General features: G+C 47.5%; 1 protein-coding gene across 1 annotated transcript in view; it reads right to left on the bottom strand.

The window, feature by feature from the left end:
- Positions 1 to 22,909, bottom strand: part of PIGU (phosphatidylinositol glycan anchor biosynthesis class U) — a 91,186-nt gene that overhangs the window by 2,348 nt on the left and 65,929 nt on the right. The window contains exons 8-11 of the mRNA XM_054573860.1: positions 22,438 to 22,592; positions 20,668 to 20,811; positions 17,804 to 17,928; positions 11,751 to 11,893 (exon numbers count right to left, since the gene is read on the bottom strand). Coding sequence (XP_054429835.1) covers positions 11,751 to 11,893; positions 17,804 to 17,928; positions 20,668 to 20,811; positions 22,438 to 22,592 — 567 coding nt within the window. The remainder of the gene's footprint in view (positions 1 to 11,750; positions 11,894 to 17,803; positions 17,929 to 20,667; positions 20,812 to 22,437; positions 22,593 to 22,909) is intronic.

Here is a 22,909-nt window from a genome sequence, read left to right as displayed (position 1 = left end):
CTAGGCAGTTGAACCATATGAAATCGTCACTTTTTGTAGATCAGGAACAGTTGAATATTATCAGTTTCCTATAATTCAATCAAATGTAAAAGGGAAAAGAACCAAGAAACACAAAGAGAGTAAGCATGTTATTCAGAAGTACCAGAACAAATTAAGTAACTAAGACCTTAGGGAGTTATTCTTTTTCCTTATAAGCCTTAACTAAAACAAAAATCCAGTTAATAACATTCAGCCAATACAAGATTGAATAATACATAGATGGAGGAAATTCCTTTTGATATCCTTAAAGAATTTAAAATAGTGTATGTAGATACTCCCCCCTCCAGGAGGTAGAGCTTAATTCTTGCCCACTTCCCAACCCCTGCCCCCAAGGGTGGGTTATGCTTGGTGACTCACCACCAAAGAACGGAGCAGGGAAAGAGAAAATGGCAACCTCACCCTGGAGAAGCCTGGAAACAGTCATGGACTTACCGGCCGAGTGTGCCAGAAACTCCAACCTGGTCTCATGACAAGAAAAGCATCAGGCAAACCCTGAGGGGGGCACTCGGCAGGCTACCTGGCCAGCGCTCCTAAGACTGTGCAGGTCAGGAGAAATAAGGAAGGTGAGCAGAGGACATGGGGGTGACCTGAGAACTAAATGTAAAGTGTTGCCTTTGGACCCTGAAAAGACAGGACAGGAAAAACTGGTAAAACCCACATCAAGTCTAGAGATTACTTAATAAGAATGGCACAGGGTCAGTTTCTTGGTTTCAACAAATGTGTCATGGTGATATAAGATATTAACAATGTGGGGAACTCTGGTGGTGTGGAGCATATGAGAACCCTGTACAATCTAAGATTATCCCAAAATTTAAAGTTATTAAAAAAATGCACTATTGTTATGCGCAACAAGATAGATGAGCCACATTTTTGCTGAGTGAAAGGTGGCTTTGGAAAATGTACATATAAGATCTGTGTTTTTCACTGTATGTAAATTTCAGATAAGAAAAATGTGAACAGGTGCTGAGCTCTGGCTAATGATATACACGCTGAAACACTTAGCAGGAAATGTACTGATGCCTGCATTTCACTTTGAAATGCATTTTAAAGAGAGAGAGAGAGACTGAGGGCTAGATCATTACCAATCACACACGTAGAGGAAAGTGTTAATGATCAAGTCCAGCTGTAGGTATATGGGTGTTCAATATTCAGTCTTTCCACTTTGCTGCATATGAGCATCTTCATGACGAAGTGTCAGAGGAGAGTGGCATGGAGGGAAAGAGCCCTGTGTGCTGGCCTTGCCTGTCTGGAGCAGAAGTTCCCTAGTCCTGAATGGCTGTCCTGCTCCTGCCCCCGGGGGGATGGGGTGCTTCTCGTGGACACCAGGCTGGCACGGAGGCTTGGCTCTTTCAGAGGGAAGCCCCCAGCTGGTCACAGGCTGGCTGAGACAACTTCATCTGACCTTGAAGTTTTGCATTTGGGCTGAGTGAAGGGATTTCCCAGAGGCTCCAGGATTCAGCTGACACAGCAGCTGCAGGCGCAGGACCCTTTGCCCACAGGACCCTTTGCCCGGTCCGGGCAGGGGAAGTTGGGAAGTCAGTGGCTGTGTGACCATGTGCAGGTCACTCCCCCTTCCTTGAGCTGCCTTTTCCTCATCTGTTAAATAACTGAAAAACTCTGGTTATTACCCGCAGTGGTGGCTCCCCTCCTCCTTGCTCTGTCCCTCTGTGCTTTCAGAGACCTGCAGAGCAGCCGCTCTCTAAAGCTGCCCTCACGGACTATGGCTGAGCTCCCTCGTGCCTTCAACCACCAAGTCCTGCCAATTCCCTTCCTCAGACTGCCACTCAGCCCCTCCTCTCCCTTCCACCGCCTCCCTCATCCTCCCGGCCCCTGGGGGAATCTTTAATACACACGTGCACTCACGCATACACATGCGCATGTGCACACACACGGGTGGGCGCACACACCCTTCACTTGCCTGCTCAGAAGCCAAAGCTTCCTACGTATCCCTTGAGAGGCACCATCTCTATCTCATGCCCTCAGAGTCTTCTCTGACCCCACAATCAGTTCTGTGACCCCTGAACCGAACTCATTTCCTGTTGACCTCTCCACCAAATGGGATGCCATCTGCTCCAGCTCTGGGGGCCCACACCTGCCTCAGGGCTGGAGCCCCGGGAGTAGTGTGCTGATCCCCATCCCCTCGGCAGTGCCCAAGTGAGGGCTCAGTCAAACCGCATTCTCTTGATGGCAGCCACGAGGGCTCCAGGACTGTCCTTGGGGCTATAATCAAGATTTAATGGGGCAGCTGATAAATGGGTGGTCAGGGACGGAGAAGGGTAGATCAGAAGTGGAATGAAACAGTCAGAACATGGTCTGTTACAGGGTGGGAGAGAGGAGAGACCAGGGAACCAACTCATCCCGCGTATCTGCCATGGGTCAGGCCCTTTGTTGAGCAATGCATCACTGACTCTCCACGGCACTCTGGGCCAGGGCTTACGGGCCCCGCTTAGAGATGAGCAAACTTAGAGGTTAAGGCCCATGCCAGGGTCAATTGGGAATAAGTGAAGTGCTTAGGCTGCAGCGCCCATCCCGCCCGTCTGAGACTCAAACCCTGGTCCTTCCCATCAACCCACAGCCCCTCGGTCTGGGTTGCGGTGGCGGGGGGGGGGCGGGGGGGCCGAGCCCTGCGATGGGCCCATGCTGATGCTTCACATCCATGGACACCCTCGCGGAGGCCATGCTCCCATGCCCAGCTGTCACTTAGCCAAGGAGATAGAGTTTTTTTGAAAAGGGACAAGTGCCAGAGACATCTGAGCCAGTGGAGGCCTTTCACAGGACCTGCAGGGCTCAGGAGAGGAGCCTCAGCCAACACTGGCCCCTGGGAGGCAGGTGCTGTCACCCCAGACATGTCCCAGTTCCCCAGGTCTCTCGCTCCTGTGGGAGATGCTGACACTCGGGGGACTCACGTGGCCCACACCTGGGGGAACTCACATGGCTATCACTGTCGGCGATCAAAAGCCAGAACCCTCTGCCCACACCGCCTGGGGATCTAGGAGACTGGGACCAAGAGAGGCTGACCCAACTTGTGGGTGCGACCCGACAACGCACAGGCCTGACTGACACGGGTGGGAGGAGGTTGGGGAGAAACAGTTCCGCCTTCCAGCTCTAAAGATGCAAAATAAGAGAGAAATCATTAGACCTCAGTGCTGAGGTCTGGAAGGTCACAAAGCAAGATCAAAACCAGCTGTGATGCAATCTTTTTTATTTTTATTTTTAAATAAAAATGTATTTGAGTCAGAGAGGATACTCCTGTAAGCAAGATTTCAACAGACTGAGAAAACTGCTTCCTATGGCAATCATTTTCAATGTGGCACTTTTCAGTGGACAAAAGCTTTCCCCGCCCAGCTCTACACTGGCAGAGTCCTCACAACTACCTTTCTAGGCCAAGGAAACTGAGGCTACCTCCCCTTCCTGCCAGGTTTAAACAGCCTCCTCCCTGTGCTCAGATTCCAGCTCACACCCCTCACCTCTCTTCCCTTCCTGGTAAAGTGAGGTTTTCAGAGCGTGAATCTCACCACAGATGCCCTCAGCTGAAAACCAAAAGCTCAGCCTGAACCTCAGCATAATGGGGCTCATGCAGGTCCCGTGGCTCTGACCACTGCTGTCCTGAAATGGCCTCATTCCTATCAGGTCGCACTCGCCAGCCCTACGAAACTACCTTCTACCCTGCCTGGCTCGCTCCTTCACCCCAACTCCCACCCCGCACACCCTAGTGGGTCTCAGCACTAGAACCCGCAGGGCTCCATGTCGACGCAGCCTCCCCCCAGAAGCTTCCTTAACTGCCACAGCCCTGAGCTCCCAGGCTGTGTTTGTCCTGTTCATAGCACCACCCGCTGCCCTAGCCCTGCCTATTTCCTTTCCTTTCTCTCCCACGGACCGTGGGCTCCTAGACACAGGGCTCTGTCTTATTCACCCCTAGTAGAGTGCCTGGCACACAGCAGGCGCCTAATTAATATTTGCAAATAGATAAATTCAGTCCAAGGAGTTCTGTGACCTGTCTGAGGCCAGCAAGCCAGGCTGGCTGGGTCTGGGTGTCGCTGTGCATTTCGGGCCCCCTAAGCCCAGGCCTTCCTGCTGGCCACGCCCCCTGCATTGAACCCAGGCTTTTCCTGTCACTCTGGCTGGCTGCCGGGGGAGGATAGGAAGCCTGGGACAGACAGGCTCAGGATACTGAGCACTGAGCTAAAGGTCTGACCATGGGAGGGGAAAACAAATGAACCAGGGCCTTCACAAATGCCACCGAAAGAGGCAATCAAAGTAAACACGTATATCCAATGGACAAAGGCTCCAACCTGCGTCACAGGCCCTCACGTCAGGAGGAGCAAACCTTCCCGCACGCCCACCACCCACCAGGATCTTGCAGCCAAGGCCACACATAACCCATAGGAATAACCCTAGAATGGGCCCCCATCTGTCCACAAGTCGGGGCTACACACCACCCAGCTACTGCTGGTCTGCCCCATATGTCTCCTAACATTGCCTCCCTGGTGCCAGTCCCCAGAATGACACACCAGGCCAGCTAAGAGGCAATTCCAGGGTATAGCGCTGTGGTTTCACTTGTCCTGGAATAAATGAGCTCAGAACAGGGCCAACGTGCCAGAGGGTTGGTGCCTGGACCCCAGGGCTCTAGGCTTCCCAGGAGACAGAAAGTAGAATGACCAAAGCAGGGCCAGCCCAGGACCTAAAGGGTCTGGAGCAGAGTGGTGTCCAGGTGGCCTCCCATGGCGAGGAGGCAGTGGCTCATGGCTGCGGACCTTGCTGGGAAGGGGGCAGGCAGGGTGAGACAGAGCTGGAGTGGGGCTCCAGGACCAGCTGCAGAGGGAGGAGGGGAAGAGGGTGCTGGCTCTGACCCCATGGGAATCCGGCAGAACCAGCCACAGGCCCAGCCTGGACCAAAATGGAAACTGCAACTGGGAGGTTAGGGGGTATAAGATTGAGTGAGATCACCGGTCATAAAATATGGTTTGTGACACCAGAGGACTCCATTTATTCATCAATAAACAGTCACTGAATATTCTTTGGTGCTGGGGATACGGTGGTGAAGAAGAAAGACCACAGGGCTGCCCCAGTGGAACCCAGTCTACTGACAGGACATGATACACAACAGCGTGACTCAATGCACCCCTTTGGACTTCGTGACTGCCAAGCCTCGGCTTCCTCGTTTGTGTCATGAGGGGATAAAAATAGTGCCTCCCTCAAAGGTGAATTAAGTGAATTCTTTATCATAACAAAAATCAAGGAAAACAACTTAAAGCGCCGTCAGCAGGTGAATCAAGTGTGGTGAGTCCACATGTGTGAAACATAAAAAGGAACTTCTTCTCTTAAGTATGAATAAGGAAGATCATCAAGGTGTTTTAGGAAAAAAAGTCATACTTCCATTGTGATGCCAACATTAAAACACCCATACAAATAAAATTCCTTCTCCATGAGCACATGAGTAGACGTAAATGCACAGGGAAATGTCCAGAAGCCACACAAACCCATGATCCAGAAGATTAAAGAGATCATATGAGCCCCGCCCCTAACAAGCTCTCTTTAAACATGAGCCACTATTATAATTTGGGGGGAAATTCCTATGTTCCCTCTTTTTAAGTTGAATTAGAGTGAATGGGACATCTCATCTTACTCTTTTTTAAAACCTAAAATTTATTTTTTAATGATAATTTTATTTTTTAAAAGATTTTTATTTTTAGAGAGGGGAGGGAGAAAGAGAGGGAGAGAAATGTTGATGTGAGAAAGAAACATCGACTGGCTGCCTCTTGTACATGCCCAACCGAGGATCTGGCCCACAACCCAGGCATGTGCCCTGACCAGGAATTGAACTGGTGACCTTTCAGTGCACAGGCTGATATTCAATCCACTGAGCCACACCAGCTGGGGCTATTTATTTATTGTGTGTGTGTGTGTGTGTGTGTGTGTGTGTGTTTGTGAGAGAGAGAGAGAGAGAGAGAGAGAGAGAAGCATGGATTTGTCATCTCACTTATTCATGCATTCATTGGTTATGCTTCTTGCATGTGCCCTGACCAGGGATCAAACCCACAACCTTGGTGTATCAGGACGATGCTCTAACCAACTGAGCTACTTGTCCTGGGCTTTAGCTAAATTTAAATGCATTCCGGGTGATGTCCAGCCAAGATGGAAGTGTAGGTAGATATACTTTGCTTCCTCACACAACCAAAAGGATAACAACCAATTTAAAAACAAAAATCAGAACCGCCAGAAAATGAAACTGTAGGAAGTCTAACAACCAAGGAGTTAAAGAAGGAATATTCATCCAGACTGGTGTGCTGAGACAAAGAATATGGCCCAAGTGAAAGAACAGATCAAAATTCCAAAACAAAAACTAAGCAATGAAGAGATAGCCAACCTATCAGATGAAGAGTTCAAAATACTGGTAATCAGAATGCTCACAGAAATGATTGAGTATGGCCACAAAATACAGATAAAGTGAAGGCTATGTGAAGAGAAATAAAGAAAAATATACAGGGAACCAACAGTGAAGGGGAGGAAACTGGGACTCAAATCAACAACTTGGAACAGAAGGAAGAAATAAACATTCAACTGGAACAGAATGAAGAAATAAGAATTCAAAAAAATGAGGAGAGGCTTAGGAACTTCTGGGGCAACTTTAAACATCCCAATATTCAAATCATAGGGGCGCCAGAAGGAGAAGAGGAAGAACAAGAAATTGAGAACATTTGAAAAAATAATGAGGAAAACTTCCCTAATCTGGCAAAGGAAACAGACTTCCAGAAAGTCCAGGAAGCTCACAGAGTCCCAAAGAAATTGTACCCAAGGAGGAACACACCAAGACACATCATAATTAAATTACCAAGATTAAAGATACGGAGAGAATCTTAAAAGCAACAAGAGTAAAGCAGAGAGTTACCTGCAAAGGAGTTCCCATAAGACTATACGCTGATCTCTCAAAAGAAACCGTGCAGGCAAGAAGAGGCTGGAAAGAAGTATTCAAAGTCCTGAAAGGCAAGGACCTACATCCAAGGTTACTCTATCCAGCAAAGCTATCATTCAGAATGAAAGGGCAGATAAAATGCTCCCCAGACAAGGTCAAGTTAAAGGAGTTCATCATCACCAAGGCCTTATTATATGAAATGTTAAAGGGACTTATCTAAGAAAAAGATAAAAACTATGAATAGTAAAATGACAACAAACTGACAACTATCAACAACTATACCTAAAAAACAAAAGCAAAAACAAACTAAGCAAATAACTAAAACAGGAACAGAGTCACAGAAATGGAATTCAGAGGGGAGGGGGCAGGGGGAGAATGGGGAAAAGGTACAGGGAATAAGAAGCATAATTGGTAGGTACAAAACAGACAGGGGGAGGTTAAGAATAGTATAGGAAATGGGGAAGCCAAAGAATTTATATGTACAACCCATGGACATGAACTAAGGGGGAGGAGAACGCTGGTGTGAGAGGGGGTGCAGGGCGGAGGGGGATAAAGGGAGTAAAAATGGGACAACTGTAATAGCATAATCAATAAAGTATGCTTAAAAAATGCATTTGTTTGTTTATATGTCATCCCTGATGGCCATTCTTCTCTGTTCTCCTTCCCTTGGTTTCTGGGTCTGAATGGTTTCCTAAGAATTTGTTGTGGGTATCTGAAAAGCACATATGTGCTATTTCCCATGTCAACATATGAAGAATGGCAACAATACCCACACATTACATGTCTAAGTTTTTCAACACCCTGAGACGCGAGAGAAAATTGCCACCCAGAGAAATTTAATCGTTTGCCGAAGGTCTCACAGTAAGAAAGTGGAGGGGGACCTCAATCAACCAATCTATCTCAGTCCCTACACATATATATACACACATACATAAACAAACACACCCTTGTGGATAGTCTGCTGTTGTAATTTCCTGGTGACTGACTCTGAGGCACAATTATAATTAGCAAATGATCCATGCCACATGCTGAAAAATACTTACTGGCCTCAGTGGAAAGGACAGGGCCTAAGACACTAGTGGCTTACATACTGGTATAACTAATATTCTACCAATAATTTGTTGTATTATAGGGTATAGCACTGACCAACTCAAATAGAGCAGGACTTCAAATCTCTAGGCTAAGATGTTCTCCATATTCAGCTCCTGACTCAGCAATGATGGACCTGGCTCTGGTCACCTGCTGAAAACTCATACTCATCTGGTTCCCAGGACTTCTCTGATCTGTCTTGCCCAGGGAGGGAAGAATAAGGACCAGGTGACTCAGGGGGAGAATGGGACTAGGTGTCCCAGCTAGAAGAACTGAGAGGAGCTCACTGTGGGACTGAGGACACGTCCTTGAATGCCATACATTTCAATGGAAGCACTGACTATGGGCTGGATAGAAGCGGAGGCTGGCTTAGGCTACAGAGCACATGCTGGGGTTTCACTGGCCAGAGATCAGGTTCTGGCAGGAGCTGGAGAAGGGTTGGGGCCAGAACGGCCACAGGCTGACCTTAGCCATTGGGGTGACTTGGCTTCTACTCTGCCCACCTCCTAGACCATCTCCCCTGCCCCTCTCACTCTCCAAGTCTGAAAGGTCCAGTTCCTACTCCTCATTCCTTGCAGCTCCCCTTGACTACTCACCAAAGGAAAGGTGATCTGTTCCCTCTAGATTCCTCTGGTGCTTACTCTCTGCACATTTGGCCAGTAATCACATGGTGTTCCCCCTGGCTATCTTTGGTTCATTCATTCATTCAACAAATATTTGCTAAACAACTGCTCTGTGCCAAGCACTGGTAGCGGGGGATCCTTCAGTGGATAGGACAGGCAGATCTCTGCCTTTATGAAGCTCACAGGCTAGTTGGGGAGGCAGAGAAAGAAGAATAAATAATATAAAATTATAGACTGGGTAAGAGCTATGAAGGAAAAAACAAGGGGCTAAGAAAGAGACAGTGGAGCAGGGGCACCTCAAGAAAAGCCTCTTTGAGGAGGTAGCATTTAACATGTACTTAAATTCTAAATGTCTCCTGTTGGTACCCTCTGGCTCCCAGCAGGTGCGAGGGCAGGGGTAAGTATAACCCTCACGATGAAGGCTGCTCTTCCACCTCAGCTAATGCTTCCAGACAGTGATATGACTTGAGGGCCTGCCTTGGTGAACCAGGGCCCCCACCTGACAGGACCCTTTAGTGACCTGGAGGGGGTAGCCACAAAGCCCAAAGCCAGCAGTCCCAGAAATCACTGACCCCACAGAGCTGTCTGGCTTAGAGCCACACAACCCAAATCGATAGGAGGCCGATGACACAGTTGTGCTGGATGCCGGGACAAACCACAACTTACAGGCACTTGGACCACTGTTGAGAAACCTGGAGGGTTGGTCTGACCTGTCTGGTGGGCAAACTGGCAATATCTGCACCAATGTACAATGCATATGCCCTTTGCCCCAGAAAATACCCCCACCAGGAATCTATCCTAAGAAAATACTGGCATGTGTACACAAGAGTATGTGGAGGGATATGCAAGGCCTTTCCATTTATAGCAAAACCACCAGAAGCAACTTCAATGCCCATCAGTAGAGGGTCTACGTTGTCAGACACATCATGTACATCCTAACCATGGGATATTGGAGCAATTTAAAAAATGACCTCGAGATGAGAACATTAAGTGAAAAACAGCAGTGTGAGATGTCATGTCTTTATACAAACAGGAAAGCTCTTTGTGCACGCATATGGAGGGTGTAAATGCAGAGGGTGTCTGCGGACACGCACCAGGCTGACCACAGTGATCGCATCTGCACTGGGTGGGAAGGGAGGGGGCCCAAGCAGATCTTTACTTTTCACCCCGTATGTTTTTATTTTGTTTGACTTCTTTCCCCCAGCAATAATAAATTCATATAGTACTTGTATGATTAAAAATACATTTTAAAAATAAAATAAAAAACAGTAAAGGCAATGCCAAGAGTTCAGTGTGGTTTTTCTCTATAGCTCAGTCATTAACACACTCCCATCTACCTGGCCTTTTGTTCGCACTCCCAGCCCCACCCTTCTTTCCCAAAAATTCAGCTTCTCTTGCCTCGGATGGCACCTGACCACTTGCCAAGATCTCCCATGCCATTTACAGAGACCCTTGTTTCATAAAGGTGCCAAAGGCAGCTACATAAAAAAGCTGTTATCTGGCAAGTTCTGCAGATGCTTCATAATCACTGCAACCACACTCCTGACCCACACTCGACATTCATGACCTGACAACACGCTGTAGGCTATTTCAGTGGCTCTTGCCAAGCTCCCCCACATCCCAGGGCAGGCCCAATGCCCTCGCATGCCAGTCATCACTTTCAAAGAACAAGTGAGGGGATTTCAGCAAGACAGAAGAGCCACACAGCCTTCTGGATTCCTTCAAGGTACGAAGTTGAATCCTGCAGGGCAAAGGAGGAGGTGCTGAGCATCCACCATCAGTAACTACTGTGTGACAGGCAGAATAGACCATCTGGCCTGGTCCCACTCGGGCAACAGGGCCCTCCGTCTCTCTTCCTGCTCTTTACAAATAAAGATAAATAGCTGGGCTGGACATTAATTGTCCAGAAATGTCCATGCAGGAAATACCAGGCCCATCACTCACAATCACTCACAGCAAAAGCCCTAACTCCCTTCTTTCCCAGCAGCTAACCTTGGAGACAAGACTCTCCCCGGGGATTACTCAGTGCCATCATTCGTCTCTCCAGCTAGCTCTGCTTCCCTTCCAGCCCATTACGCACAGGAAATGCCTGGCTGTGCCAAGCGCAACTGACATGGTAAATGGTACAACTGATTCTCATAGGAACCTCCACAGGGAGGACAGAGCTGACCTGAGAACAGAGAGGAGCAGAAAAGGTTCCTTTGGAGAGGTTTGCTAGACCACCTGCAACAGAATCTCTGGGAGGGCTTATTAAAAATACAAATTTCTGACCCTGTTTTCCACATCTCCTGAGTCAACATCTGTGGAAGTAAGGTTAGCAAATCTGCTTTTTAATTTTATTTTTTGACAATCAAAGTTAGGCAATGGTAATAGTCATAGAATAATTATAGTATTTAAAACAAGGAATCTGCATTTTTAGCAAACTCCGCCCAGTGATTCTGATGCTGAAAACCAGGGCTCTACCGCACCACAGGGAGGCTTTCCCTGGGCCAGAGAGGGCTGGGGCTCCTTGCTGGCACCTCTCATTCAGTGACCCCCGCCCCCAGCCTCTTCTCCCACTGCTCCCAGCCTTGCAATCTGCACTCCAGATTTACCCAGTAGCTAGACCCAACCACTTCTCAGCTCCCTGCCCGCTCCTGCCTTCCCCAGAGTCCGAAAAGCCTCTCCTCCCCCTGCCTCTGCCCTCCGAACCCTCGCACAGTGCACTCGCTCTGGGTGCCACGCAGCCCAGGCACTGTTACAGAAAGAGGGTGGCCTCAGAAACCAAGCCTTTCCTGAATTTTGTTCCAGGCTCTTCCAATGGCAAAGAGGCAACCTCTGTGAGCCTGGGTTCCCGTTTGTAAAACAGCTGGTAACACCATCTCACAGGCTTGCTGTGAAAATTCAATGAGGCAATGGCTCCGCACGGAGCCCAGCAAATGTCAGCCAGACTCAGTACCTCCCCGCCACTCCTTATCTTTTCTACCAGACCAGGAGCTACCTGAGGGGTGGAGATGTCCCCTTGTTCACACCCAAACTCCTAGTTTGCAGAACCCAGGGCCTAGGTCAAAATGAATCCCTGTCCCCACACTGCCCGTAACTCTTACCTGACCGACGTTGAAGGTCAGTGTGATGGCATAAAAGAAATTGGAGTTGGCACTTCCTGCATAAATCCAGAGGTGCCACAGGACAGGGAAGAGCAGGGAGCAGACGATAATGATACAGCCGAGGACAAAGATATTTCGCAAGACTGCAAAGACAGATGGTCACAGTTAGCCCAATGCTGATTCTTTGTGATGGTCCCGCAGGACAGAGAGACCCAGGGAGAGCCTAGTATAGCTCAAAGGCAGAACACCCCCACCCTCCTTACTCAGAGGCTCCCGGGCGCCACCAGGGTGCCAACCTAAGACCCTCGAGTCAATGGCTTCCTGTACCCAAAGCTGGTGGGAGGTCCTTGATTTGAATTCTACCTCCCACTGTGGGCTGGCTGGCTAGTTAGCGATGCCACTAATGCCTCTGGCACTGGGCAGCAAGACACTGCCCTCTGTCCCTCCCCCTCCCTAAGCAGAGTGCTGACCACACGGGATCACAGATGGAAAGGGCAGCACAAACTCATGAAAATTAGAGCCCCCCCGTGAGTCTCTGGGGTGCTACAGCCCCGAGTCTTAGAAACACGTTTTCCATTCTCCTTAGTTCATGTCTTAGGTGTCCCGTCTTGCTCTTCAATGTCCCTTACTCTCCCTTAGAGGATTTAAAAATCTCTTTTTGACACTCTCCCTCCCTAACATCACCCCCGCCCCACTAGCCCCCCAGGGGATGCAGAATCCCACGAGGCAGGTAGGCAGGGGAAGGCTGCATGGCAGGGGGGCCCAGACTCAGCCTCAGAGAGACTTTTCTTCAAGTTCCTGCTCTGCCAGCAAGTTTCTGAGTCTCAGCTTCCCCATTCCTAAAACAGGACTAAAATGCCAATTTCGTAAGAGTGTTACATGAATTAAACAAGAAAGCCTGTGAAAAACCTGGTGCAGACGGACTACTGTGTTTTCTATTTCTGCTACACCACAAATTTGGGGACTTAAACAATGTAACTTATTATCTTACAGTTCTGGAGGCCAGAAGTCCAAAATGGGTCTCAGAGGCCAAAATCAAGCTACCCTCCAGGCTGCATTCCCTCCGGAGGCTCAGGGGAAAGCCGGCGACAGGCAGAGGCCGCCCATGCTCTCTGCTCCTGTCTCCCGTCCATCTTCAAGCGGCGATGTCGGGTTAACTCCTTTTCACATTACAGCACTCTTAACTCTTTAACCTCCCTCACGACTTTTTAAAAAAATAAACTTTAGTGTTTAGAGCAGTTGTAGGTTTGCAGCAAAACCGAGAAGAAGGTACAGACATCTCCCACATACCTCTGCTCCCACCTCTTTAAAGGGCCTTTGTGATTACACCGTGCCCACCTGGATACTCCAGAGTAATCTCCCCATCTGAAGGTCCTTTGCCACACACCGTGATATAACCACGGGTCTGGGGGGTTTGTGACGCGAACAGCATTGTGGGAGGGAGAAGGGGGAATTACTCTGCCCACTACACTCTGCTTTTTTTCCCCCCTTCTCATTCAATAGGGGATATCTGATAGTAGGATTACTATTTTTATTTCTTCTTTTACACTTGATTGTATTTTAAGTAAACTAATGAATATGTGTTTTTAAAAATGTTTTCTTTCTTTTTTTTTTTTTTTCAATTTTAGAGAGAGGGAAAGAGAGGGAGAGAGAGAGGGAAAGATCAGTGAGAGAGAGACGCATTGATCGGGTTGCCTCTTGCATGCACCCTGACCAGGGATCACACCTGCAACCCAGAATCAAACCCGTGACCTTTTGGTTTATGGGAGGATGCGCCAACCATCTGAGCCACACTGGCCAGGGCCTGATAAATATTATTTAAAAAAATAACTTTAAAAATAAACAGCACTAGGTCTGGTTAACAGTAGACATTTAATGAATAGTTCCCTTCCCCAATGTGATCATGACCTTCAAGAAATCCCTTCTCCTAACTCAAAAGTTTGGGAGATTGAAGAGATAGGGAAACTCTTGCTCCTGAAGGCTGCTGATATCAGCTGTACGAAGATCTGGTTGAAATGCTGGGGGCTTCATGTATTGGAAGGGAGACTGGATTACACACACGATTCTCAATTTTGGTTGCAAAATAAAAGCATATGGAGAAGCCCACCCAGACTAAGTGAATCAGAGTCTCTAGGGGCGGGGGACCAGAAATCCACATTAGTTTCTAAAAGCTTCCCCAGTGATTCTAGTATGAAGCCAAGACGGTGAACCACTAGATTACAGCTGCAGACCCTTTCCAAATAGGAGGCCCAGAGCAGTCTGCAACAGATTTCACCATGTCACGGGGAGAATGATCAGGGCAGGCCGTTCAGAGTGCTTGTTAAAGCCAAATGTTTTCAATTTAAGGTTCATTCTTTATTGAGAAATGACAGGTGTTTTTTTGTTGCTGGTTGTTACTGTTGCTAAAAAGTCCTTTCTTTTATGAAATGGAGAAGAATGGCTGGTAGTTGACTGTTTTAATGTCTTCAGCAAAATAAAAACTTGGCAACTCTGTCATCAGAGTTTCCTGAAATTGTAGTGTCTGTGAAACCTCACAATTTAGAAACCCTGGCCTGGAGGGCTTCCAGAGTCCTCTTTTCTGATCTGACTTTTCTATAATTTGGGTTTTCAAAGCTAAGAGGTTAAAGCCCTGACCCAAGCTCTCCTGAGATCCCTCTTTTCTTACTCTTTCTCCCGGAAACAGGAAGTCTGGGAAAAGGGGTGTGTGCACTGAGAATTATTATTGTTGTTGTTATTATTAAGCAATGTTACAGCCTCAAGAAGTAACAAATCTATCACTCCTCCACTCCAACATCACTATTTACATTTCTCAGTGGCTCTTTCTTATCCTCTGGAGATTATTTTTCTGAAAAAAATATACACTATTCCTAAAATAAAACTTCTGTGGCCTGACAACCCCGTTGGGTCTTTATTCCATGCCTCTAGGCCTCTCTGTATTTCAGACCAGGTGACAAGAAGGAGAGCGCACAGAGGCTGAGAGAGGCTCACATGCAGCTCCTGGGTGCAATAGCGAAGACCTGCAAAGATACATTCCCATGTGCCTGGAGGAAATGTCACCAGCGTCCAGCTGGCTTCTGGCCTGTGGTGACCTTTGCAGGACTGGGGAGCTGCTACTCACTCTTGCTGGCTGACAGGCTAAAGTATTAAAGCTGTATGCCAGGGCAGATGGAGCTAGGGACCCGCGGCACAGGACAGCTTGTTCCAGGCACCAGGAGGTGTCAGAGATGTCAGAGATGACCAGGGCCTAATGAGACGAAAGGGCTTACCCTTCATCAGACTTGCTAGGCCAGATGGAGTCAGATTCCCTGGTTTGTGCACTGGGTGACTTATCCAATCTCTGGCTTACTATTGATAAACTGAAACTTCAGGCGAGTCACTTTCCTTCTCTAAGCCTCAGGCACTCGGAAATAAAATTCCACCTGAAGAACCCAGTCTCACGTGAGAGGCACAGAGGTGATCTAGGGACTTCCAAGGTCACAGTGTCACTCCTTTTCTTAAAGTAGGTGCTAGGTACATGGGAGTTTATTGTATTGCTATTCTATACAATTTATATACATATTTTATCAATGTTCTTTTATCTTTGTATAATAGTTAATACAAACAAAATAAAACACACAAAATCCAGCCCTTTGGTAACTGGCTCTTTGAGCTGGACCACTGCAGACGGGCGCCGGCTCTGCCAGCAGGCTGCTCCCTAACACCGCGATCGTGTGCCTGTGTGACTCATCCTGGCCCCGGCACCACAGAGTCCTGGTGTCTGGGGCCTACACGCAGGAGGAGCCCACGTGCCTCTTCTCCTCACTGAGCAGGATAGGAAAACAAAAAGGTGAATGTGTGAGTGGGCTTGTTAGCGATGGCAACTAATGTTGAAACTGAATTTTTAACCACTTTAAAAGTCTGAATATATTCATCTGAGGCTGAAAGACTTCTCGAAGCCTCCACACATAAGTCCTCAGGACCAGGCTGAAGACACTCCTCACTGGATGTTGTGACTTGCAGTTGTCATGCCCCAAACAGACACTCCAAGCAGGAGTGTCCTCGCTGCAGGAGCTCGGCGCTGAAGGACAGCAGCCAAAGCTCTCTGCAGGAGCTCCTGACAAGCTGAAGTCACCCAGGCCGCCAGCAACAGCGTCTATTAGATCATCCAGGTTTCCGGAAAATCCATCCTTATTTTTTTATGCTTCATCATCCCAGAGGGCATAAAATAGCTTATTTCAAGTTTTGAAAAATATGTTTATTCCAATGCCTCTTAATGACTCTGACTACCAAGCCTGAAGCTCTGATCATGGAACTATGCAGGAGACCCCACCATGACCCCTGCATATTTATTACTTCTGATAATAACTACAATGTTATTTATATTTATACTTTTTCAAACTTAAAATGCTCATGAAAGAGATTCTACCCATTTGCCACATGAAAAGAATGGGAGACTCAGAAAGGTGAAATGATTTGTCTAAAAACACATAGCTAGTAATGGGAAAGCCAGGATTCAGACTCAAGTCAGTCTGGCTGCCGACTGTGTTGAGCAACATGGGTTGAAATATATTACCTGAGAGAGACAGATGTTCTGTGGGGGGTAGACAGCCAAGAAAAAACTACTCTACTTCTAAGAAAAGAGGATCAATGTCCCCAAGAGCTACCCTGTCACAAACTGTAGTATGTTCACATGTTGGGTGGCCTCGTGATTTGTCATTAGCCACTCTCTGCCAAGGGGCCCCAAGCTGTCCCTGAGCCCGCTGTAGGGTGATTCTTATTTGTGCAATGAGGACACCATAGGCAGAAGATGCCACTTCCTCCTCCCAGTCAGGCACAACCAGTCATCGCCCCACCAGGCCATCGCCTGCAAAAGCAGGCCTGCTTGGCTTGCCCACTCAGCTGTTTACCTTGTTTACAGGCCCATTCTGACAGGTAGGTTTCTTCCTGGCAGCGGGTCAGTTTCACTTCCTGGTTGACACCCAGACAGCCCCAAAACAATAATAAAGGCTCACTTCCTCTGAAGTCTGCCCTCCTGAACTCACTGTTGATACCTTGCTATACACCTACTGTAGGCAAGGAAAATCCAACAGCTCCCTTTCCATTCTGGTTTAAAGAGTCAAGTGGTGTTGGGCCACTAACGCTGCCTCTTTATTAGAGAGGTTTCAAAAACTCATCCACAAAAATTTGCTGAGTTGTTCTGTGTGTCAGGTTTGATCCTGGGTGCTGGGGACACAGAGACACGTGAGTCATGAGCTACCTAAGGGAGCCCACAAACACTGAAAAGAACCCACACAGAGGGCTGAGAGCCCAACTGAGGGAAACACGGTGGACCTAGGAAGCACAAGTAGATCACTGCTATCATCTGCTGAGGAGGGGATGGCCAGGGCTCAAAGGGGTCCTCAAATGGCAGGAAATCTAGTACTGCCCATCTGTTTTTTATCGCCCTTTGGGTGCAGCTCTGGAAAATCATTCAAAGCCCTAGGTCTAGCATTGCATTGTCCAATACAACAGCCTTCACCATGTGCAGCTTCTTAAATTTAAATTAATCTGAATTAAAAATTCAGTTTCTTAGTCGCACCAGTGGCTACTCTATTGGACTGTGCAGATATAGGGCATTTCATCATCACAGAAAATCGTATTGGACAGCGTTGGCTAGGGACTCACAGATCTGGATTCCAGTGCTAGCCTTTCCACTAACCAGACATGCGACCTTGAACAAGTGGCTCTACCCTTCTGTACCTCTGTTTTCTCATCTGCAAAATGGAGCTACTTTCCTCAAAGGCTGATGTGAAGATAAAATGAGCTCATGCATGTAATGCTCTTAGAAGCATAGTGACCAGGTGGGTACCCAGTAAGTACTCTGTAAATGGTGGTTATTTTTTTAAAATTTTCATCACTAGTCCATAGCACCTAGGAGGCAGCTATTGTGCCTCATGCCACTGCCTCTCTCCTGGTGCTGCTAGCCCAGCAGATGCCCATCAAATGTCTATCGATTCCTTTTTCCCTGGCTGCTTCATCCAGTGTGCAGGCTGACACAAATCTGTAACCAAGGGATTAGAGGCAGGAATACTTACATCTGTAGAGATGGTTCCACACAGGGAAGAAGGCCATGTAAAGGGCCACGTCCCCCACAGTCGGGTAGGACTTGAAGATGGAGATGATGGCAATCTGGATGAACATGAAGAAGATAGGGTGCTCCCTGGGGCAGGGCAGGACAGACAAACAGACACACAGAAATCAGTCAGGAACCAGGCCTACCCCTGAGACTCCTGACTATCTCTCAAACCCAAAAATACTCTCCAGGGAACTTTAGGCAAGGGCTGGCTCTGCCACTCTTGAGACACTGGGGCCAGGCCCAGTAGCAGAGCCAAAACTGTGGGGACCCAGAGATGCCCAGAGGTGGCGAGGAGGGCCCAGTAAACACTAGAGTAACAGCCCACAGAACCGTTTCCCATCAACCTCCCCACAACCAGCTCCGGGCCTTCCCCCAGGAGCTACCAAGGGAAAAAACAAATGAAGTCAGCGGCTCTTTATTACTGGGCTTCAATGAGTGCTTGGCAGAGTGTAATTAGGCAGCCACCCTGGCCAGAGGCCCCTCTGACAACTGGACTCATGGCAGGAAATGCTTCCTTGCTGATGCTTTTTTCTCTGACAATCAGGTCAGTGGGTCTACAGGACCTTGACTATGATATGCTCTCTTCCAGAAAGAGAACTGAGGACCGTGCTTTCAGCTCTTAAGGGCTGGAAGTAGGGTTCTCATTACCTTAAATCAGTAACAAAATGGTTACCATATCCCGACCCCTTGCTCTGCTAAGTTCTATGCCAGGCCCTTTCCTTGCAACATTGCACATGGTCCTCACCACACCTCAGCTGCGCGTCGAGGTAGGCAATGCTGCCACCTGCACTGTGCAGATGAGGAAATCAGATTCAGAGAAGGTGAGTGGGTTAGTAAGCGAGGGAGTGGTTTGTCTCCAGAGCTCCTAAGCACGACCAGCACTGCTCTTCCCACTACCTGTACAATGACAGCTCTGATGGCAGGGGAAGGGGAGGCGAGGACAGGCTCAGTCTCCAGTGCTTCTCCAAGACCTGACTACATGCAAAAGGGAAGCCAACAGAGGCCAGATCTGCGCCTTTGTCTTCTACATTTAAATGACATGCACGTGGCCTATATCTGCACAGTTCCTGGACACCAGATTACAGAGGTTTTCTTCAGAGGTTAATGGCATTCTTGTCCTGTCTTGTCAGGATGACTCAATGGGTGTAAACCTGAGACAGGACAAACATATAGACACCAAACAGTCCAGTCTTTCTACAGAGCAAATGCCTCAGAAACTCTGCTTGGCAAAGTTACATAGTCCTGCAGCTTCTATGAAGGGTTCAGCTAGCTCAACAAGCATCTTTCTAAAGACACTCCAAATCACTTGCTTTGGGCTTTCTAGGTAGCTGGTAACAGCTGAACATTTCTATGAAAAGGCAAGTGAAAGTGTGGTGCCAAAATGCTTAGAGACCAGAATCTCCTGCAACATTACCTGGGACAGGTGGCCTGAAGGGCCCTGTTCCCACAAAGCTGGCACTGGAAGCAACACTGCAGAGAGCTTCATGTCCAGGCACAGGGGCACTGCAGAGGGGGAGGTCATGAATCTTCATATCCCCTGTCCCCACAACTCTGAGGCCTGGTAGTGGTTGTGAGGTGTGTGTGTATATGTGTCACATGATGGTGGTGCTGTTGTCTACCCAGGAACCATCTGTGGCCTTTTTTATGCAGACAATGAACACTGCCAGAGAGCTAACTACACAGTGAGGAAAGGTGTTCCAGGCTCCCTGCTTCTCTCAACCCTGTGGCCAGAGCTGACAAGAACAAGGGCAGGGAATGTGGACCACAGACAGCTGGAGAGCCTGCCTGGGTAAGGCTGCCAGAATTCTGGAGACTGCCAGGCCAAGGAAGGATGGTTTTCTGGCAGATGCTGGGCCAAGGCTGTCATGAAAAGGAAGCATCAGCTCTGAGCTTTTCCAGAATGGGAACCATGTGCACTGGTTCACTGGCCATGAAAAACAGCAGAAAGATTAGAGAACTCAGCCTCTTGAAATCTAAGTCAAACTCTCTCCCTGCTTCCCTGGACCATCCCGGCATATCTGTACCAGTTTTCCCTTCTGTGAAACCAGGATAATAGAACCATTTCTGGGGCTATTGCAAGTGAACTCTCTTTGGAGATCATGGGGCTTAGGTACATGGGCCTGAGCAAAGATTCTAGAACCAAAACACCTGAGTCTGAATCCCAGCTCCACTCCTCACTAGCTGTTTGACTCTGGGAAAATCATTCTACTTCTCTGAATGTCAATTTTCTTAACTATAAAATGGGAGTGATAATAAAATAACGCTATGTCCAAGAGTTGCTGGAAGGGTTAGGTATGAATACATTTCAGAAAGGCTAGAAAGGTGCCTGGGATGGAGCTGGGCTCAACATACGTTGGCTCTCTCATACTGCAGAAGAGAGCTCCACAGACAAACCTTTTGAGAGAAATTGGTCAGAAGGTTAAACAGAGGTGCAGGTGGCCAGCCTCCCACTGACACATCCTGAGTCCCATTGGGCAAACTGTTACTGGGCCGCTGATACAGGATACCCAACAAGATTCACGTTTTCCAAATACCCCCTCAACCCAAACCTCTGCTCTTATCTAAAACAGTGAGTGGACTCAGCAGCAGTGTGGGCTCAAGTACCTCAGAGTATGCCTAGGACAAATATTAGGGTGCTCCCTGCAGCCCACAATCACGTCAGACTCTCTTGCTGGCTATGGCTACTGGCACCCATGGCAATCGAGGGCAGGGTTCCCTGGGCAAAGAGGCATAAACCTGACAGCAGATGCTCTTAGTCTGAAGGGCGTCTGCAAGGCTACAAATGGTTCTGTTAACAAAGAAGCAGCAGGTCCAACTACTTACTTCAGCTTTATGGCTAAGGGGATGGTGTAGAAGAAGACGTTGATCTGAAACACACACACAAAGAAGAGGCTAAAGTGCTCAAACATCTCTGCAAAGAAGTACCAAAAAAGACCAATGTTTGGAGTGAGATCTGGAACAGAAAGTCTGGAGTGAAAAAAACAAGGGGAGAGAAAAAAGAGAGCAAAGTTATAAATGGTGTGCTTTGACTTGGGTTTCTTCTCAAGACATTGATCAGTACTGGGCAGTCGAGGATGACTGTCCCTACAGAGATCAGGATGTGAGGGACTCTCTAGGCATACTGGATATAGATAATTAACAAAAACTAGGGGCAGCGAATGATAGCCTATAATAAATATTAGCTGAGCCAAACCCCAGCATGAATCAAAGTTCTGAAATAAGGCAGTGATTCATGCTAGAAATCAAAAGACCAGCCCCTATTAAACTGCCAAGACATATATGTTTAAAATTAGAAGATACTCAGTACTGTAACAAAAGAAGAATGGGTTTTACGTAAACAGTATCTATTTTGGGCATTCCAAAGGCTTGCCTAGAGAAACGAGCTCCAACAAGCTGCTCCTCCTTGTTCCTGCTCAGCATCCCCACAGCAGGAGCCACAGAATAAGCACCTGCTACTGCAGGGGGACTTCTAGGGGCTGGAGGAACCACCAGCAGGTTCTAGTGAGGATCCCAGACCTCAAAGGACACGTAAGGGTTTAACCGGAAAACTTTTTGTCAAGTTACATCAGATAAAAATGGGCTAAAATTTGGGTTCTTCTAAAAATTTATTGGAAAAAATACAGAGTTAAAACTGATGTCAATTCTCAATTCCAAAAAGGGAACAAATGGAGCATGAAGAGGGACAAACAGGCAATGGCTCATTGTCCGATTTCACTAACACAGGGTTCCACGCAGGGCAAGTCTTTGCCTTCTGCTGTGACTACATTGCCTTGTCTGTGAAATGAGGTAAAGAACACAATCTGTGGCCCAGAGGAATACTAGGAAACGCTTTTCATTCCTACCCAAGGCCATTACAGATTCCCTATTCAAGGGAGATCATGAAGAGCTGGAAGTTACTAAGTCATTGTTATACCCAGGCAGGAGTTAAGACAAATTAGGAGCCCAGAATCCCAAAGGGGAGCCTGCCACTACAGATCCCTTCCCCACCCTGGCAGGTTTAAGTGTCTGTCACCTTGCTGGGCTGTGAGTTCCTCAGAGCTTGAGCAGTGACTACCCACTCCAGCATGCCATAGAGAGAGCATTTAGAAACGTCTCCAGAATTCATAATGCAAACCCATTTTGATTTTCTCTAAACAGAAAGACACATGGAAGATGCCTTTATTTTAAAGAGACCCTCTTGCAGTAGAGAAATATATCCATTCCTGTTTGGGATTGAACCAAAACCTTCTAGGCAGAAGCTGGTAGTTGTTTTGGATGTTCCTAGAGGGTGCTCTTTACTCTCACTAGATCAAATATATGCTCTAGACCAGTGGCTCTCAAAGGGTGTTTCCTGGACCAGCAGATCAGCATCACCTGAAAACTTGTTAGAAATGCAAGTTCTGGCTCCCTACCTCACATTTACTTTATCAAAACCTCTAGAGGTAGGGCCCAGCAAGGTGGGGTTTAACAAGCCCTGAAGGTAATTCTGAGGCACACTGAAGTTTGAAGACCACTGTGCCTAGATGTTCTCTGTGGTCGCTCTCACTCTGATTCTAGGTGGAGCTGCAAAAACCAAATTAGCTTCCAGAGTTTTCTAATGAGGTCATTACTTACATGAAGCCGTAGACTGCAGGGATGAAATCCCAGGAGCTGAGAAGGAAGAAGGAGAGGCAAATGATTACCACAAGGCTTCCCACATACATCATGGCGTACTCCCAAGAGAAGATCCAGAAGGCTTTGCTCTTCACTTTCACAGGTATGTACTGCCGCTAGGAGAGAAGGCAAAACAGTGCATTTAGGAAGGTCAAGATTAGAGAGGAGCTACCAGCTTAAATAACAAGATCCCTCGTGCAAAACACAGGAAATAAAAAAGCTGAAAATCAAAGGATTGACAAGATATATTAGGTGAACACTACTAAAAGAAAACTAGTTTGGTTATACTGTTACTAGATAAAATAAACTATAATGTAAAAAGTATTACAGAGATAAAGATGTTCAACAGTGATAAAAGGTTCAAGCCATTAGGAAGATATAATAGTTCTGAATTTATATGAACCTAATAACACAGTCTCAAAATATATAAAAC

The sequence above is a fragment of the Pteronotus mesoamericanus genome, unplaced genomic scaffold (genome assembly GCF_021234165.1).
Source record: "Pteronotus mesoamericanus isolate MK-2021 breed Mesoamerican mustached bat unplaced genomic scaffold, CSHL_Meso_final contig_25, whole genome shotgun sequence".
Taxonomy (NCBI): domain Eukaryota; kingdom Metazoa; phylum Chordata; class Mammalia; order Chiroptera; family Mormoopidae; genus Pteronotus; species Pteronotus mesoamericanus.
This window is presented reverse-complemented; position numbering and strand designations above follow the sequence as displayed.